Source organism: Camarhynchus parvulus, chromosome 2 (assembly GCF_901933205.1).
Source record: "Camarhynchus parvulus chromosome 2, STF_HiC, whole genome shotgun sequence".
In the NCBI taxonomy this organism is placed as follows: Eukaryota; Metazoa; Chordata; class Aves; order Passeriformes; family Thraupidae; genus Camarhynchus; species Camarhynchus parvulus.
In genome coordinates this window covers 92,056,496-92,073,588 of record NC_044572.1, presented here as the reverse complement: position 1 = coordinate 92,073,588, position 17,093 = coordinate 92,056,496, and the positions used below count along the sequence as shown (strand labels likewise).

The 17,093-nt window shown below is 37.7% G+C and overlaps 1 protein-coding gene across 4 annotated transcripts in view; it reads left to right on the top strand.

Moving 5' to 3' along the window:
• The window catches only part of CARMIL1 (capping protein regulator and myosin 1 linker 1), a 189,095-nt gene that overhangs the window by 108,579 nt on the left and 63,423 nt on the right, over positions 1–17,093 (top strand). For 2 of the 4 annotated variants that reach the window (XM_030943984.1, XM_030943981.1), the window contains exons 14-21: positions 1,587–1,664; positions 1,779–1,855; positions 2,778–2,882; positions 7,682–7,751; positions 9,807–9,818; positions 12,016–12,097; positions 13,391–13,490; positions 13,578–13,632. In XM_030943984.1, coding sequence (XP_030799844.1) covers positions 1,587–1,664; positions 1,779–1,855; positions 2,778–2,882; positions 7,682–7,751; positions 9,807–9,818; positions 12,016–12,097; positions 13,391–13,490; positions 13,578–13,632 — 579 coding nt within the window. The remainder of the gene's footprint in view (positions 1–1,586; positions 1,665–1,778; positions 1,856–2,777; positions 2,883–7,681; positions 7,752–9,806; positions 9,819–12,015; positions 12,098–13,390; positions 13,491–13,577; positions 13,633–17,093) is intronic. The other 2 variants (XM_030943985.1, XM_030943982.1) reach the window with 1 other exon arrangement.

Below are 17,093 nucleotides of genomic sequence, written 5' to 3'. Positions count from 1 at the left end.
CATCTTTCTAATGATAAGAGTATTACAAATTTTTCATTGGAAGGCTGGAAGCAAATTATTTCTTTTTACTTGTAAAGAATTAATTTCTGCTTTTCAATATTTTTGTTTGTATAAATAAATTTGAGCACCTCGTTGACATGTCCTGTTGAAACCCCTGATTCTTTGAAGAATGTAATTACTTTTTAGACTCCTTTGTTTCAGTTCATCAATTGCCATGAAGGTGGAGCTCTATTTCCTCCATAACGAAATCCATTTACTTCTCAATTTGTATATATTCACTTTCTAACTATTACATTTGCATTTCTCTTTCACATCAAAAGTTATGTGTATGTGACTGTCGGGTTTTGAATTCTAAGTATTGAACATCTAGAAGATTCAAAACTACGGTCAACCAATCTTATAATTTAAAGTGGCTTTTTCAAATATCTTACTTGCAGATTCATCAGCTTATTCAGAGAACTAGCCTTTTCAGACATGAGATTAAAGGATCAGAGGGACAACAGGCTTTTAAAGGTAGCAAATAAATAGTTAAATGTAAGTAAAGACACACAGTAAATTACTCTGAGAGAATGACATAGTAAATAATGTAAAAATAAAAGGTAAAATAAAATGTAACAAATAAATCTTTGGCAGACTGTTTTAAAAAAGCTAAGGTCTACCTACAATATGTTAAGAGATAAATGTAGGAAGTTGGGCTTTTCTTAGCCTATCAGAGGGATGGTTCAAAGATAGAGATTATTAATACTGAGGGCTCTTAATCTGTGGAATCAGTTTTCTAACAGGAGCAAGGAAATCCTGTTATTTAGCAATTAAAATAAACCCTAGGAAAGTACGGAAATTTTTAAAGTGAGGACCTCTCATGCATTGTAGTTATAGGGGCTAAATGACCTAGTTTTTGGGAAGATGGATCTATTTTAGAAATGTTAAGTGTGCACTGTTTGGCTGGATTTCATGTGGAGTTGAGCTTTCCACTTTTCTCTGAATTAGGTCACACTTTTATCTTTCTGTGTTGCTCTCCGAGACTAAAAAGAGCCCAAAATGAAACAGTGTATAGTAAGAAATTTTACATATGCTAATATTTACAGGACATATTCTAGGCAGTACTGAAGCCATCAATGTTAAAATCTTGTTACTGGTTCCATATTCTCCCTTAAACCTGTAATGTGCAGCTGATATTAAGAACTAACCATGGACTTCAGGTGCAAATTAGTTGCTTCCCTCATGCTGAAGGAATCTGGCTTTAACTTACAAACCAATTAGCCTTTCTGAAATGTAACAGCAATCTGAGCGACATCACAAATCTTTGTTTAATTATCATCTTAATTAATTATCATCTGCTGCGAAAGTTAAATGCAGTAACTCAAGACCTATGCTTTAAGAGAAGTGTTGGGTAAGTGTAGTCTGAGCTCCATTTTTCTACTATTAAAAAAAAAAAGGCCTACAAACGTAAAACATGTTGTATGATTGGGTGAAGTTTCAGGTGATTTTATAGTAAAAGCCAAAATGCGATGACAGGTAGACATCCAGTAACAGTTGTCATAATATAAAAATTAACATCTGTAATTCTTTCTGTCAAATCATTATAGAGCCTGTACAATTTTTTGGCCCAGCCAAATGCCCTTGTTCACCTGGATTTATCCAACACGGAGTGTGCACTAGATATGGTAATGATCATTTTTGTTGCTATTTCAATACCAAGGGAACATTCCCCACCTTCTATCCCTAGGTACTTTTTTGGGTTAATATAAATTAAAATGATTTGTCCTATTTTGAACCAGGTGTGTGGAGCCCTCCTTCGTGGATGTCTTCAGCATCTAGCTGTCCTTAGCCTCTCAAGGACTCTGTTTTCTCACAGGTACAATTTAAATGTCATTACCCTCAACTCCTGCAGTATTTTGGTTTATAATTTTTTGCACTTATGTAGCACATTTTTTTATAGGAATAAATCTAAGACTTTTTATTTATAAAGCCTTAGAAGTCTTAGTGCTCAATGAAGTAGGTACTACTTATTCTAAGCAAAATATTTTCTTTCCCTTCTGCTCTTTGCTAAAGGTCTGTAAAGTAAGCTACCTTGTCTAATATGTGTTTGTATGATGCTGATGCAGCAGAAAGTCTGTATATATCTTTTGTCTCTAAAGGGCAAAGCACCACACTTTGAAGTCTGGCTGACTTGATTCCTCTTTATATATGATTTTTAAAGTTTGTATTTTTCATGATTTGATGATGGGTACAAATGCTTTTTTTCCTCTTTTGTCTTCTGGGAGGAACTCCCTTTGAAAGTCTTTGAGATTGAACATTTACATTTTAGAGTACTTGCATTGTAGAAAATATTAGGTTCCATTTTCTTCAGATTGAAGCTTTGGGTCCCTATCAGAGATGACACCTAATTGATGCTAAGGTATTCTAGCACTATGTAATTATTTCTAGTGGTGAAAAAGCAAATTCAGGGTTTTGTTCATGTCCTGTTTGATCTGCTTGTGAGATGTAAGTATGTTCACTATTAACCAGATCTAAATGATCATTCTTTGTAGTTCACCAAACAGGAGGTAGATAGTAATGTCTTCTGTGCAGCAGTGCAGTTGTGAGGATTGTTTGTTGAATCAACATTTTGATGACATTATAATTCTAAGCTAATTGAGAGCCACTGATTACAGAACTGCTGAAGGTAGAGCAATTAAACTGTAAAAGATCATTACATTTCTGATGGCTTGCATTCACTATTTATTGGAATGAGGAGTGTCTAAATGCTACTTCTTAATGAATCTGTTTATTTACAGAAAAGGAAAAGAAGTCCCTCCCTCCTTCAAACAGTTTTTCAGCAGCTCACTTGCTTTGATGCAGATTAACCTTTCAGGAACTAAACTCCCTCCTGAGCCTCTAAAGTAAGAATTTAATTTCATTTTCTCCTGTGCCTAAAACCTAGTTTGCATTTTTGTTATATGAGTGCCTCATATTTAAAAGGAAGGGGAAAGAATTTTGCTTTCTTATTTTGTTTTTCCCATTGTACATTATTGATATTAGAAGAATGAGTTTTGTGATGGTCACACATTCATAAAATGTTCTTTCAGTCTCACAGTTGAGGCTATTAATCATATTTCTTACTCTGGGAATGTCACGGTTGTTTAGCTTCTGTCAGCATTTTTTGGGGATATATTTCTTTCTTTGTGGCTCATGAACAAAACTGCAGTGAAATGGGATTATAGACTTGTGTTAGCACCATTCCTTTGGGACTGCATTATTGCAACAGCCATAATGAAACAGAACCTGTTGCAGTGTTTGGGAGGAGAAACTTATTACACTGAGCTGTGTTCTCCTTTTGGGGGAGGAGGCAGTGGCAGCAGTTTCCAGGAGTACTAAGTGGAATGAGTCTTTTTATTGTATGTCACCCAGCCTGTGACTAACAGGTTCTGCAGGCTGAGGGAAATTGTGAAGCGCTTGTGATGTGTCTGGGTTTGAACTGTGTTGAAATTTTCAGACATTAAATTTTTAAAGTGTGTTTTAAAGTCAAGAGAGACCTAGATAGGCTATTCTGTGATTCTGGCAGAATATTGGTGTTTATTTGGCTTAATTAAAGAAAGGGCTCTTTTCAAAGTGTCATCTTCCTAAATAATATGCATTAAAATACACATAAACTTATCTGTAGCAGACACCTAGACACATTCACTACCTATTTTGCAATCTGAATATGGATATAGGTGCATGGATGTATCCCTGTATTGCTGGGAGCCTGCCTTCTGAGGGGGAGGGGAATGGGGAGCATCTAATGGACAGGAGTTGATGGCAAAATTGGAGATGTGGGATATAAAGAATAGTTAGTGAGAATGAGATGGAAAGCTTTTGATACACTCTGGAGGAAGCTAAGGGAAGGAAGAGTGACAAGTGCAACAGCAGAAAGAGTAGTGTACGTAGCTTTGGAGTATTTTTTCTTAAGGCACTTCAGTATTGAAGGGGGCAGTACAATATCACAGAATGGGTCAGGTTGGGAGGGATCATTGTGGGTCATTTGGTCCAACCTCCCTGCTTAAGTAGGGTCATCCTGCAGCACATGGCACAGGATTGCATCCAGATAGTTCTTGAATATCTCCAGTGGGGAAGACTCCACAACATCTCTGAGCAGCCTGTTCCTGTGCACGGTCACCTGCACAGTAAAGAAGTTCTTCCTCATGTTCAGGTGGAACTTCCTGTGCATCAGTTTTTGCTTGTGGCCTCTTGTCTTGTTCCTTGGCACCTCTGAGAAGAGCCTGATGGTTAAATGAGATGCACTGGATTGAAATCCATATTCAACTGCAGGAGCCATTTTAGCTCTGACCTTTCACTTTGTTCTATGTGATGCTCTTTGTTGTTGTAGTGCTTGCTCAGACTTTGCCAGTATTAGGGAGGTGTGGTAGATGTGTTTTCAAACACAAGCTGATTTTTTTGAAACACGCTTGATTCTGATTAATTTAGAGCTATTGATCCTATGGTGGAGGGCAGCAGGGAAGAAAAACAAGGATGGATGTGACTACTACAGAAGACAGCATTGGTTGGGCAGGAAAAAGAGAATACTGTGGGATGTTGAATATATCCCCAGAGATTAGGAAAGGTGAGAAGCACCAAACATTAAGGTTCATTAAGGTTCTCTTCTTGTCATGTTGAGTATCTCTTATGATATGAGGAGTGTGAGCAGGTGAGTGCTGTACAATTGCCTGTGCTCATGAAAGATATTATTATATTAATTTATCCCAAAAACTTGGGACCCTTTGCCTGCCAGCTGGGCAGCAAATGGCATCATCGTAGCCCTTTTCAGTCAAAATATCCATTAGCAAAAAACTGCTTCTCGTAGCGTTTAAGATAATCTGGCTCAATTTGACTGAATGGGTTGGAGGGAGTTACTTGCCTGACTGGTGTTGGGGAAGTCGAGAGGCAGTGATGGGGAGCATAGGATGAGCTTAGAGCAGAAACTCTTTCACTAGCTCAGAAAGTTTCAAGGAGGGGAATCTTTGCAAAGTCCAGCTGGAAGTGTATGGTCTCAGAGCATCCATACCACTCTCAGCTATCTGGTACTTTGGCGTGGTCTGCTTTTGTTCTGGTGGCAGCATTCACCTCTGCCTAGGAGGTAGGACAGGAGCTGTCAGTACTTTTTGGCAATTTCTGTGATGTGCTTTTTCTCTGACCGAAATTTTTCATTCAGTTTAAACTGAATGTGTCGCAACACTACAGAGGACTTCGATCAGCAGGACACCTTGTTTTACCTCTCAAACCCTACTTGAATGATCCACTTCAAAAATGTCCTGTTAAGTTAATCTGGTGTTAAAAGGACTGAGGATGTGTATTGTGGGACAGCTGCTCGGCCTTTTGTTCTTGCCTGCAAGAATTACCAACCGTGTCCGGAGCCATCAAGATCACAGTGGTGGTTAAACACAAGAAGATAGAAAAACTTTTTTTCAGGCAGGAAATTGTCATTTGCAAGACTGCAAGAGCACATGAGAGATGGCTTCAGGAAGCAAAAAAAATCAAAGCTATGGCGTATCATAATAGTACTTTTCTAGCATCATTCATCAGCATATGTCAAAAAGCTTTTGGAGCTGGAGCTGTCCAGTGACAAAAGAGAAGTTCCTGGTTTGTGTCCATGAACCAGAGGTCACCACATTGAATGTGTGATTCAAGGCCAATCCTGCCTAGAGAAAAAAGAGATAGATAAAATGCGGATACCTGACATTCTGAGTTCCAAATTCCTCTACTTAATTGGTTTTTTATTTCTTTATAGGCTTCCTTTAGCTCTACAGCTGTGGTATGTTTAATTGCGTGTGCTAGCTCAGTGAGTTCAAAGATATTGGTTAATCAGTGCAATCTGTGAAGGACATGAACTTGCTTGGACAGTGTAAATCAAGCCTTTCAGGGAGCAGGTTTGCTGATAAAGCTGTTCTATGAGGATGCCATGTGGTGGGTGGAGAGAGGGTATATACCTTGTACATAGGTAATATAGCTAATGTTCCATTTGCAGTTCACTCTTTTTTTCACCATTTTTAATGGAGTCAGTTTGTACTCTTGTCCTTGTTGAAGTGTAAGTTGGCATTTTTGTTGAATTTTACAGACATTGCCAGAAACTGTATTTTGATCTGTCAGTGCTGTAACAAGACAAGTTTCTGATATGCTTCTCATGCAAATGCTAATTACAAGGCCAATTCTTGCATTCTGCATCATGCACAGTTGATAAGACCTCTCCATGTGTTGCCATGTGTGTGATTTAAACATAGTGGCCAAGTGTAAGTATAAGATGTCTGGCTTCAGGCCCTTTGAAGGCTGGTGATTTTTCATGAGAAAGAATTGAGAAATAAGGAGATTTTCTTAGGGTGAATTTATGGGGAAGAGGTTAGGGAAAAAAAACCTTTTTTTTTTCTTCCTGTGAGAAGTGTACAACTGAAGCAGCACTACGTGTCTTTTTTTAATCTGTGCTTCTTTTATGCTTCCACTGTATTTTTTTGTTTCCTGGAAATGCTTCGGAAGCTCTTTGCAAACTTACCATCAGCCAGACTGACTGAATAAAAAGCATGTTTGGGTAAGAAAGATAGACAAGATCATCTAAAAATTTGTGAGAACTGTTGCAGAACTTTCACTTCTCTCCCCACCCCCTTCCCCCCCTCATATATTAATAGCTTAAGTAAATAAGCAGAAGACCTCTGCCTTTGTTAATAGCGAAGGTCTGATTATACCTGCAGGACAGAAGACATAAATAGGTTTAAATGAAAACCTGCCCAAGGCACACACATTTCAAATGTAGCTTTGACACACTACTTGCATAGCAAGTGTGTAGACAAATGGCTCATCAGAAGGGGTTAGTTTTTATCTCCATGCATCAGTCACTTGGTTAGCTGCTTTTGGCTGAAATGAAGTTGGAGAAGGAAGTCCTTCTGTTTCTCTGTTGAATTATTAATTCAAAACTGCATCTATTCTGAAGATATTAGAAAGTATACACAGATTTTGTTTGTTTCTTCTCTATTATGCATACTATTGTGCTTTCTGATATGACAGTATTAATGTAAGTGTGATATTAATGCTAACTTTTAGATGTGGAAACAAACTTCTGTGAGACTTTAAAAGTGGATTTATGAGAACCATAATTAGTAGTTTCTTCATGCGTCTGCCAATATGCCCAAAGGCAAAGGATACCTTTGCATAGGAATACCATTTTGAAATCTGTAAATACTTGTTGGGTTGTGGATATGGGGAATTTTGTGATACTGGAACATGCTCCAGCTTTTGAGTGTTACAGGCATTGTGCCTGACTGAAATGGATGGCTGCATGGCATCTACGTATTTTAAAAACTTTATTCTTTCCTAGATTTTTCGGAAAATCTGAGAGTTTGTATGGTTGTATGACAAAACACCCCAGTTATAACCATTTGATGCTCTTTGAAAGCAAATGTTGAAAAAATTCATCTCTGATGAATGTTATTAAATGTTGATGGTGCATTAGCTTTGGAGTTTCTTCATTAGCCTTGCATCCCTGCAGTTTTTGAAGCTCCTGGAGTGTTCTGAGTGTGCAGGCTTGTGCTGCCATTGTCATTTAAGAAATAACTGCTCAGCTGGTGTTTTGAAATGAATCTTTGCATTATAGATGTATTAACCTGTGATCACTTAGATGATGATGTAAAGCTGCCCTTTATCTTTTTAAAACGGTTCTAAAATTGATCTTTTTCAGAGCGCTTTTATTAGGCCTGGCTTGCAATCACAATCTGAAGGAGGTGTCTTTAGACCTCAGTAGCTGTGAGGTAAGGAATATTTATCAGGATGTGTTCGAAATGTGCAATTATGAGGTTTTAGAGTTCCTGTGAAATTCACTGGGCAAGATATTCTTCCTCTGTAGTCAGAAGTTGTGGGAAAGGTGAGAAGCAGAGAACTCAGAGAAGCCCTTATGATAAAAGTTAGGATGTGTGTTACAGCATCCTAAATAATGAGCACAGAGGTTCAAAGCACCTTATTAGCAAAAGCCTCCTTGCAGTGCAGCTGTACTACACACTGAGCCAGCCTGTTGGATGCTTGGCTGTTTCTGCTCTCTGGTGGTGTGATTAGCAGCAGGATTTTCCAAGGTGCCGAAATTTGTATGGCTCTAAGGAAGCTGCATGCCCTGAAGGCATGTCTGTGGTTCAATTGTCTTCCTTCAGAACCGAAGGCATGCTCCATCTTCTGCAGGTTTGCTTTTTAACCTTGGGAGAAATTCCATTTTCCTAATCAATTAATCAATTCAAGCCAATAAGGAACTTTGGTAAAAGTTATTAACATAAGAAGCACTGTCAAAGTGGCCTCAAGAATAAGCAAGAACAATTGTGGCAACTGGTTTGCTTTATCTTGTTTCCTCTTGCTTCCCTGTGCTTTGCTGTGCACTCTGTTTCCCAAGATTGCCCATACTCTTGCAGGGTGACTCTGTCGTGGTTAAAGCAGAATTAGAAAAGTTCAGACACAACCCTGGGAAGCCACTTGAGGCAAAGTCATTTTGTTGAGAACTGTGTGGTGGACTTTTGCCAAAACCAACATGAACTAGTTTAGGCTTTTTCTGACTTCCCCGGTTTTTAAGCTGCAAAGAAAGCCTCCCATTTGTTAGATATTTCCAAGGCCATCTGAGTATTAACTGTTCTAGAAGTGCCTGCAGATACAGTGGTTGTCCTTTAAGTAGAAAACATGCAATATTGATAACCATGTTGAAGTGCAGTAATCCTTGCCTTTAGGTTCGTGATCAATTGCTTTTGAAATGTGCACAGATTTCCTTATGAAGAAAAAACCAAATAATTGTGAATGCGTATCATAGTTTCTGATATTTTAGACTTCTTGGAAAATATTATTACTTTGAAGAGCACTACACGTAAATTCCAAATAGCAAAGCTTTCAAGTCCAGTACATATGCTTCTGATTTCTGAGTAGAGGGATCAGATGGATGATAATTTATCTTCTAGAGTAAGGAAGGAAAAGGGAGGAGTAATTCACATAATAAAAATTAAGTCCTACGATGATGATTTAGCCTTAAATGAATAAATCAATAAAACACAAATATAAGTAATGAGAGTATAAATTAGCATGTAAATCAACAAGGGCTGACAGGGGAGAAAATATTACCCTTTCATGAAACAACACCCAGGGTGGGAGTGAAAGAGTCCTTCAAGGAGCAATGAGATTTATTGGACACCAAAGCACTTGTGGTCATGGCTGACTCTTGTGACAGAAAGGAAGGAATCCTGCCCAACTCAGTGTTGTCTTCTGTAGCTGGTCCCTCCAAATTGACAGTACTTCCTTAGATCCTTCCCTTAACATTTTTTTCCCATCACTGAGCTTTATCCATTCTCATGTGCTTTGGAAAGAAGTGATGCTTCCACCAGCAGGGAAGTTGATGTGCCAGCAGCTGGGAGTGCTCTCAATGGGCCCAGCACCTCAGGATCCTGCTCCACCTCTCCCTGACCCTCTGGGATCTGGGCAGGGTAATCTACACCTGGAAAGAGAGTGGTGGGAAGCTTGGAGCCAGTCACCACTGCTCCCAGTTCCTGCAAGCACATGCTCCTAGGGGGCTATAAAGCTGATGCTTCAGCTTTGCCCTCTTCTTTCCTGCATCAGGCAAGCTGTACTCAAGTATGGAAGGATAAATCTGTGTTCCTTCCCTCTTCCACCATTTTTCATTTGCTCCCATAATTTTCTGGTAAATTATCTCCAAGCTTAATCATTTTCTATTGCTTGTTTGGTTGTTTTTTTTAATTATTTTTTTACTATGAAAATTACATTTTTATTTCTACCTGCTCAGCACTGATGTATTTCACTCTTTTCCCTTCTGCTTCCCTTAGCTTGGTCACTGTGTAAGTACTCTCCATGCTTTACCTTAATTGTTAAATCAGTAAGCAGCTTTGTTTGCCCTTCCCATATTAGTACCTCATAGCTTTGAACACACTTGGCATTTTTAATTGTAGAAAGGTTATACTTTGTTTTCTGATAAGAGCTTTTCTTTGTAGTCTCAGAAGTATGTCATATAGAAGGTGTTGCAGAGAGTCTTTTTGTCAGTATCACAGTCCACATTGACGAGCAGCACTTCAATTTATCTCTGCTTTTATATATATATATTTATATGCATATTATTTTAACACAGTTGCAGCAAATTGTGATCCTAAAAGTGGAGTTTTTGTCATCACTTTCAGATCAAATAGACATCACCATTTGTGCTCATGAAATGTTTATATATTTAAAATTTTGAATGTAGAATTATCTGGTACAAGATTGAAAGCTACTCCTGAAAATTTGTCCACTTCAGCCCTCAAAGTATATATAGCCAAAGCATTTGGATTCTATTGTGAGTACAATTTTAGTGTATAGAACTTTACCCTACCAACAACCAATCCAGTTCCATGTATGATCTGCCATAGATTCTGCAGTAGTAGATGTGACACTCTGTGAGAAATGTTTGTCTTGTGGTGAGCCACACTGAGAGAGCAGCACAAAGCAAAACAGAATGATTTTGGCTCTCATACAGCAAATGCTATAAATGCTCTTACTAAAATAAAATTGAGTTAAATTTGCAGCACTTCTGGCCCAAATACAGCCTGTAATATGACTACTTATTGAGAGGATGAGGTGAAGGATAGGCAGGCTTTGATTTATGGAGAGGGGAAAAGGTGCCTTATGTTCTGTACTTCTCACACTCTGGATGCGATTTATGATTTAGGTGCTATCTTTGGCCACCAAAGATAATCATTGGCTACCAAAGGCCATTCTCCAAATACTCAGGTCATGTTGTCCAGCTGCTTGTTAACCCATCATATACCTCAAACATTCAAAAACGTGCCAAATCAAATCTTTATTGAAAAATGCTTCTAGAAGGCGTTTGGGGCTCTTTAATTATAACTTGGATAAAAGCTGACGGTCCACAGAAATATCAGCAGGTAGATTCAGGATATTTACCCAAGCAAGTGAACAAAATAAAAAACTTCACAGTTTCTATGCACAGGAGGTGAAAAAGCTTTGAGGACGTTTGAAAAAGCTTTCCATTCTTTTTGAAGCAAATAACGTGAAGATAGAAAATGTAAAAATGAAATTTCCATAGAATTTTTTCCTACTTCAGCTAAAATCTTTTACAGAGAGATGTTTATAAAGTGAAATGCACCTTATATAAAAGTGCATAGCTGCAAAAAAAAGAAAATGCTTTTGCTCCTTTGGAAAAAAAAAGATGTTAATTCAGTAGCATTACTAAATAAGTGTGTAAGATTTCACATTTAATGTTGATGTTTTCTCTTAGAACATTTCATTGTTTTTTCATTAAATCCTGACTTTTTTTTATAGTAATGTAATATTTCAGATTAATAATATCATAATTGATACTTTGCAGCCAGGCATTTTTGTTATTGTTGCAATTTTTTTCTTTTATTGCTATTTCTTAAGAATGACTATATTACTTTTTTCTCTTGTTTATTGTCTTTTATGGCTGTTTTACAATTGGATTATTTGAATTTTCTTTTCAGCAGCAGAGAGGTATAATTTGAGATTTTTTTTGTATGCTCCCCACTTATCTTTTTGGGCACCTTAGCATTGTGCTAAGAGCTGGAAGAAGATGCTCACTGTAAGGCCTGACTGTAGTGGAGTTCAAGGGTGCCAGGGTTGCAAGCTGATAGACTGGTCTAAGTTTATTTTTTTGTATGACCAGACCCTGGAAATGTTCATGTAGAAAATGCTCACCCCAATACTTCAGGCACTGCCCAGCACAAGTGCTAAAGGATTTGCTGTGTTCAACCATTTAAGTATTTTCCTCATTTAAAGGCTGAGAGATAGTTTTCGAGAGAAAGCAAAGAGAGTCCCTTTTCTCATTTGTATGCAAATACTGAGAGTAAGGATGAGGACAGTAGGAATGTGTGCATAGGCTGTCATTTTGATGTCTATAACTTCTTCTGTTGCTGTTGTTTTTGCCGCTGCTAGTGCCTTCTGTATTCACAAAGCTCCTACCACTGTCTTCTGTGTGATCTTGAATCCATAACTAGTTTGCAAAAATGGATGATGTTTTGTCTCTAGTTAAGATCTGGAGGTGCACAAGTCTTGGAAGGATGCATAGCAGAAATACACAATATCACCAGCCTAGATATTTCAGACAATGGTAAGTACCCAGATCAGGAGCGGAGGGTTGTGCACGTCAAGAAATGCTTTTTGTTTCAGCTCTCAGTGTAACCAAGGGTGGTTGCTCTTGCTTTGTGATTATTGGCCATGCTGTTATGGAAATGTCTCAGACCAAGGCCTCTTACTAAGAAACATTGGAAGACTAACTGTACCCTCAAAAGTTTGTTGTTTGAGATCAGTGTAACGCAGCAGAATAAAATAATGGCACCAAGCTCATATTAGATCCAGAGTAAATTGGGCGTAAGTACAAGAGGTTAAGAAGCTGAATGAGAATTGGAAGTGTAGTGAAAGAACAAAGGGAAAGGTCTGGTACAGAATGAAGCTGAGGGGAAAATTTGGAGCAAAGAGCCAAGAGCTTCAGGTCAGAAAAGGCCTGCTTGAGTCTTTGGAAAAGTCTTTGAATATTTCTGCTTTGGAGTCTCTGTGCTTCCTAGCACAGGTATTCCTGGAAATATGAACTGGCTTCTCATCTTGCAGATTCAAGTTGTAGATGTATGAACTGGAAAAATTCACCTGCTGTGTTTGCCCCTCTATCAGCCAAGTGCAGAAGTATTTCAGAAACAGATTCCCAGTACAGTGAAATGCCCAGGAAGGGTGGGATGGACACGCGGAAAGCTGTGATTCAGCCCAGTTAGGCAAAAAGATTTATTGTTATAAATAAAGATAGATATTTGAAATCTAAATTATGCTGTGAATCTGAATTCTAAATCATTGTAATCCAGCTAGTGGACTCCTCAAATACATAACTAGCTTGGGAATACTAAAGTTAATTTTCTTTTACTCAGGAGTAGAAAAAAATCTGCCTGGTTTTTCTGGTCATTTTATTTGTAGTGTATTATGTTAGCCTTTTTTGCAGGCTTTTGAAGGCTTTGAAATATTGTTGGTACACAGCTCTACTAAGTCTAGATAGTGATTAGCATTATTTTAGAATTCTCCAAGGAACTTAAAACTCTGCCTGACTGTGCAAGTGGCTGACAGTGGCTGGACTGTGGATAAGGGACTGAATTCTATTCAGTGTTTCTGAGAGGTGTCTTTAATAGCTGATTAGCATGGAGATGTAAAGGGTTTATTTTAGAGAAAGCATTTATTCTCATAGAAAAGCAGAGGCACTAATGAGAAAAAGATTTAAAGATAGAAGAATGGAAATTTTCCTACACATTTTGGAAATTAGTACACTGACATAATTACTTGAATATAGCATCAATAATTGGACCTGGTCTGGATCTTTTGTGAAAATGTGTTTTAATTCCTAATCTAATCTGATTCTTTACAGGCCTAGAATCTGATCTCTCAACCCTTGTAGTCTGGCTTAGTAAAAACCGATCGATAAGACACTTGGCATTAGGCAAAAACTTTAACAACATGAAATCCAAGTAAGGATTTTCTTTCTTCTAAATAACAAGAGAATGGATGAGGAGAAACTGCTGATTTCATCATCTTCCTAACTTTTCTTCCCTCAGAAATCTCACTCCAGTACTTGATAATTTAGTTCAGATGATTCAAGACGAGGATTCAGTGAGTATCTTTCTGCCTACTATCATCATGTGTATTTGTACCCTCACAGTCTATTTCTGATAATTTTCTTCATTTTGTTAATTTGCTGCATAAGATTTTGATCACAACCCTGCACAGATACATCCAGCATTTTGGATTTGGTTTTTTTCAGATTGTAATTTTGATTAACTTGTGCCATGTAGTTGAACATTTTCTGAGAATAGTCTTAGGATCTCTGGTTGTTGAAAAATATTCATTTTAAATAGTTGGATGTGTGTAACCTAGTTATTTATGTCTAAATTATACAGCCCTTTAGGCACAAATTTTCAGAACTTTTGTGTCCTGATAAGAGATTACAATGGTAGTGTTCTCAATAGCAATGCTTTTTTTTTTTTATTTATGGAATGCATGATTTCCTGATAGCTGTTCTCGTGTATTAACTTTTTTTTTTCCTTGGCAAAATGCAAGGTCACTGCAGTGATCTCTCAGAATTCCTTCCTTCTTCAAAAGATGCAAATAAACCATTCACTGTGCTGTTTTTCACCTTTCTTAGTCTTGGGAGCAGTTTCATAAAACCTTCTTAGGGTACCTTGCTGGGATGCTTGCTCACTTCCTTAATATCTCTACTTTTTTTATTCTGAAAGACTTTTGTGGTTGAATTTGTGTTCTTGCCCATTCTTGGCATCCTAGTTATGGTTAGAAGCGGATCTTAAGATGCTCTGTTACTCTCATGCTTGTCAATCTTTATTTCTCTATCTTAGTCCTTTCTTTCTCCTTGATTTCCTGTGCAAGTACCAAGCAAGCTTTCCTCATTCTCCAGAGACAGCCGACTGTAGACTCAGGTTGTCTGAACACCTGCTACTTCCTGTTGTCTTTATTGTCTCACCTCCAAGTTCATGCTCTTCATATTAACTGCCTGGCTGTCTTGTCCTCCCATCTGTGTCTGTATCTGGCAGTTTTAACCAGGATTCCCAAGGTCTCTTGCCTTGCAAGGTCATTCAACTCATATTCCGTATTCCCTTTTTCTTAGTTCTCAATTGTATTTGAAGTGATTTATTAAACTAGTCCTCTATGCTCTTTCTGTCCTCTTAAATGGGATTAGTGGTACTGGTGTTTCTTGATTCTGTGCCTTCCTCCCCATTTTATTCTTTAAAACATGGGATATCAGTGTGATGTGGTAAAGTTCTTCATACAGATACCAAAACTAACTCTAATTGAGGTAACACCTGTAATGAAAGCACCTTAATAAAAATCCTTGTTTTCACAAGTTAGATGTAGGGTTGTGCTAAGTAATGTATTGGTGGAGCTCTGTGTTGCTTCTTGGTGTACCAAGCTGGCCTTTTTGTTTTGTGCTGTGTAACCACCTCTTTCTACTCTGCCTCTAAAGGGAATGCTGCAGGACTGCCTTCCCCTCCTTTCCTTTTCCTTTTGATCCTGTTCTGAGTGATTTCGTTTCATCAGATACTACCTGCTGCTTCTGTGTGGGCATTTGTCTCTGTCCTGCCCTGTTTCTCATGCTTATCCTTTCACAGCTGTCCTGAAGAACTGAATCACCAGCAAATGTAATTTAGTATGTTTTCTATTTTCATTATTCCTTTGTTCTGTTGCAGGTGAACATTTCTTGCCACTCAGACCATACCTTAAAACACCTCATCAATGCACTCTGTGTCCTTGCAGTGCCCAAATCATCTTATTAAACACGCTGTTGAATTTTTTCCCCTATTTTATGACTCCTTTCTTTACTATCTTTTCTTAAGAACAAAAATTTCTACTTTCACTGTATTATTTCTACTTAAAGTGTTACAACCTTCTGTTTATCTTTCCTGGCTTCTGGTTTTGAAACTTCCAGGTTATAGGAAAGAGTAGCTGCTAAATTTTGTGTGTATTCTTGCAGTTGTCTCTCCTTTGCATCATTAGCTTCCACTTCTTGCATTCCTTTTCTTTTCTCAGCCTCATTTGTTGTTTGACTTTCTGCCTTTTACACTATACACTGGTCAGATGTGCTCCTGTAATTCTTACCATGTTTTCCTGACCTAACCTAACAATACACAATGTATTGTCATTCTGTTTTCAAACAGTGTTATAATGAAATAATTCACCAAAAAGTTGCTTTATTTAGTTACTTAGAATAACTGTGTCTCCTTCATGTCACTTCATTAACATTTGGGATATAGCATATGATCCTTTTGGGGTTACGCTGCCTCTTCTTTCCCCATGTTCTTTTCTCTTGTTAGTTCTCTTCAGTGAAGGAATCTTGGGTTTTTTTTTTTGTCTCATCAAGCACTAAAACCAGCGTGAACCATCTCCTAGCAGCAAGAGAGTTGAGGACAGACTCTGTAGCACTATGGGAAAAATATGTTGCAAAAAGCTGCCTAGTATTGTCCTCACTGTATCTCGATGCTAGAAAATTATTTTAAGTCTCTAGCTATTTCAATTTGAATCTTAAATGGGGTGGTCCCCATTCTAACAATACTATGCATTTACTGCCACAGGACATGAAAAATTTAAGATGCAGTTGCAGAGACCAGGGTGTGATGTTGCCCAGAGCACACTGCATGGTTTGGGGACTGCACATTGTCTGCATGGAAAGCTGAAGCAAGTGGCTTTAACCTAAAATAATAATCTCTAAATGCTTCTTCATGTGTTTATGCACACTTTAAATAGCTCTGTTGCTGTGTTAGTGTGAGTCATGAGTAAAACGATTTAAACAATCAGTGGCTTGCTTCTATGACTGTTAAAATAGAGTGATACCCAAATGTAATTCTGCATAATTTAAAAGCAGTAGTAGTAACCTACATAGCAGAGCTTCCCAGGTGTTTTATATAAGAAAGAATGTAACATTTAATTTCATTTTTTGGGTTCTTTTCATGTCTTTTCTATATAAATAGGTGCTATACTGTGCAGACTATTATAATGTATTCTTAATGTGCCCATTCCTTTTCTTGTTGCAAAAATGGATGTTACACTGCAGGTATGCAGTGTTGTTGCTCAGAGTGGTAATCACTCCTGCATAGGTGCAGTGAATTTCTAGTGATGATTATCTTTAGTTGTTAGTTCAGTGCTTGCTGCAGAATTGGCTTCTGGAGGCTTTTTGCAGCATTTTTGTTCTTAGGAAAAACAAATTTAGCTTGATTTAATTCCTAGGGTTTTTTCCAACAGAAATATGACTGAATCAATGAATAAAATCATACAATTTCTAGTTGTATATTTGTACTTCGAGAATTCCTCTTCCTTAAAAAGATTGGCGTTTTCTCTATATTGGCAAAGTACCTGTTTTCTGTAGCAGGGACACTGAAAGTGCTCCTTAGACTTCTATTTTCTCAATATCTAGCTAAAACTATTAAGTTATTAAAAGAAGTTAGTGTTTGTAGAGTATTGCCCATATTTGTTGGGGATTTGGTTTTGATTCGGGTTTTTTTGTTTGTTTGTTGTTGTTTCATTTGGGATTTTTAATGTAATGATCAGATAATTTAATGAATATT